Source organism: Phragmites australis, chromosome 4 (assembly GCF_958298935.1).
Source record: "Phragmites australis chromosome 4, lpPhrAust1.1, whole genome shotgun sequence".
Taxonomy (NCBI): Eukaryota; Viridiplantae; Streptophyta; class Magnoliopsida; order Poales; family Poaceae; genus Phragmites; species Phragmites australis.
In genome coordinates, this window is record NC_084924.1 from 27,055,068 (window position 1) to 27,058,119 (window position 3,052).

Sequence of the window (3,052 nt, forward strand, 5' to 3'; positions counted from 1 at the left end):
GTGTTGCTTCGTTATGCATGCTGAAAATAACTGCACTATTAACACATGGAGCGCTGCATGCATTCTACGGATAGATTAACTAAGCATGCGATTAATTAGAGGTAGAACAGGAATTATAGAAAAATGGCCAGCTCGTCTTGGTATTGCAGAAAAATGATATGCGCCTTGTTGGGGTAGCAATTTCGTGACTATATATGGTAATGCAAAACAGCAGCTACCTTCAAAGACACGCACAATGTGAGGTCAACCTACACGTCCCTGTTTCCAGTTACCTCTTGGATAACTTCGACTTGATATGCACTGTTAAGCGAAAGAACAAGCAACCATGCCAGAATGTTACAAGGCATATAATAGCAAAATGCACTTGCAGCAATGCTATCCATGCAAGGTGGCAATAAAAAAGTTAAACTGGCTGTGCCCAGCTATGTCATCCTCCAAAACTGATTCGCATTTAACATTACACAATAGAGCTACTTAAAACAGATCTACCAACAGACATGAAGTTTAGGAACTCGGCTTTCCTCCTGTTGTTGATGAATGCAGAAACCCCTTACTGCCAGCCGGTTGGGGCTGGGGCACTGCCTTCTTCCCAACCAGTGGGGGCAGGAGCAGGAGCAGCAGCCGGAGGAGGGACAGCAGCTGGATCCCAGCCTTCAGCAGCCACAGGAGCTGCAATTCAAACGAACATAAGTCCTTGTTACAACATCTGATGAGCTTATATGTGTTTCAGGCCCAACTATACAGCCACCAAGCTTTTGCTCGCAATTAATTATGATCAGATGCGACCAAAGGCACTAGGTAAAAGCTAACTAAAGGCCAAATTGATCTTTTCACAGCATAGTTTGTACACAATTGATAACTATATTAACTATAATGAATTAACAAAATAGTTAATTCTGGAAAAAAATGGTCAAGTAACACATACTGCAACTGTGGTTTCTATTCGTTCATCATGACACTACCATGATTCAACTCAAATAAAACAACTATTCTCCTATAATTGAACATACATCATATCTTTACCTGCCAAAATATGCAGGTCAATGCGAAAAATAATTTAATAAGAGAAAGCATCATTCAGTAACAATTGAATTAACATAAGATATAGCAAGACAAGCTGACCTGGAGCAGTACCCCACTCAGTGCCAACAGGTGCAGCAGGGACGGCAGCAGGTTGAACCTCTGCGGTGCCCCATTGGTCATTTCCCCAGGTATCAGCTGTGGGAGCACCATAATCAGCCACTGCAGCATACTCTGGAGCTATAGGAGCCTCCTCTTCTTCCAGCTCCTTTGCTTCCTCTGGATCCCTATAGAAGAAAAGGTCAACCTAGAAAAGGAGAAACACTCCAGGGGATTAGACCATGCAGGAACAAGTCATATGAAATCAGACATAAGCAATCAAGAAGTAGCTTTATATCAAAGGTTACCATGACGTCCCACTTATGTCCTGGGAGAATTGTGCCACGCATCTGTAGAACCATTCTTGCAAGCAGCCAGAAGAGGCAACCAATGCTCTGCTTCCCCTTGTTGTTGGCAGGAATGCCAATATCAACATAGCGCATAGGAGAATCAGTGTCACAGAAAGCAATGGTGGGGATGTTCCCAAGAGCAGACTCCTTAATGGGCTGCACACAGTTATGCAATCATTTACAAGTTGGCTCATTTCCCAATGTCCAATTCACAAAAGCTTGCAATTCAAAAGAAAAGTACCTGATGATCAGTCCTAGGATCGGTCAGGATGAGAAGACGTGGCTCGCTGAATGAGGTTTGGAGCTGGTTGGTGAATGTACCAGGAGTGTGCCTGCCAGCGATGGCATGAGCGCCAGTGTACTGTGCAAACTTGAGGACAGCCCTCTGACCATAAGGCCTAGCAGACTGGACGATGATGTCCTGTGGGTTCTCAATCGCAACAATCACTCTGGCAGCCAGCTGAAGCTTCTCCCAGGTCTTGCCAAGGTTAATAATGAAAATGCCTGGAAGAAAAATATATAAACATAGCCATTTAAGCCATTGGCCACCGTAATCAATTGACAAAGGAGAATTTTATCAGTTGCAAGATCTAAACGAGATAAATCAAAGATTACAGAGATTCTCCTTTTTCACTATCAAGCAATCATGTAAACATATCCAGTATTTCCTAATGCACAAGATATGTTGTCATGTTTCAACGAAAAACATTGACCAAAGCTCTACACCTCTGACCTCTACTCTGAAAAACTGTAACAGCAGCTAGCATATGTTGAAGTCACAATCCACCAGTCCAAATCAAGAGAACCATGATAACATAGATGCTTCAACCATTAATATTAACTACATCTGAGAGAGCAGCAGTTAAGTGCAAAACAATACACTCATTTCCCTGTGTTGGCTCTGAATTATCAAAGATCTAAGCCTCATGCGCACGATGGACCTGACCTAAGCGCAGGACTGTAAACCAACACTCGCAACAGAAATAAATGACTCCGTTTACATCCAGCATATGAGCATTATTTCTGAACCAGATAAAAGAATCGCCTTCCACCGTAACATGTTCTTACTGTCTCATGCATGAGTGCATCCAAACGCAGCAGGAGAAATTCTACAAATTCCAATTGCCGAATCTACCAGATCTCCGACCATAACACAGCGAATACAGCTAAACATGAACGGGGGAACATCACGCATAGCAGCAAAGTCGGATCTACCCTAAACACGCACGCCAGCCAAGACCGCACTTCGGTTCGCACCCGGTGAAGCCAAGAACACGCAGATAAAAGGGACAAGTGAGCTGTGCATATACCGTCGGATCGGCGCTTGAAGACGTAGCGCTCCATCTGGAAGTCGCAGTTCTTGGTGCCCAGCTGCACGTCGGCCGCCAGCATCATCTGGATGTCCTGCTCCCGCTGGGAGAGCGCCCGTGGGGCGCCACCTGCCGTCGCTGCCGCCATCGTCGCAGTCGCGCCGGGAGGGGGTGCGGAAGGTAGGATTTCGGGTGCGGGATGGGAGAGAGGAGGAGAACAGGGGAGGTGGCGGCGCGATGGGAAGGAGAGGGGTTGGAGCTGGGAGGTTTATA

General features: G+C 45.5%; 1 protein-coding gene across 1 annotated transcript; it reads right to left on the reverse strand.

Moving 5' to 3' along the window:
• Positions 1 to 326: 326 nt before the first annotated feature.
• Positions 327 to 3,052, reverse strand: LOC133915973 (small ribosomal subunit protein uS2-like). The gene is made up of 5 exons (XM_062359417.1): positions 2,780 to 3,052; positions 1,711 to 1,973; positions 1,428 to 1,625; positions 1,123 to 1,327; positions 327 to 669 (listed from the first exon to the last, which is right to left on the reverse strand). The coding sequence occupies exons 1-5, from the start codon at positions 2,925 to 2,927 to the stop codon at positions 551 to 553; spliced, it is 933 nt and encodes a 310-aa protein (XP_062215401.1). The 5' UTR covers positions 2,928 to 3,052; the 3' UTR covers positions 327 to 550.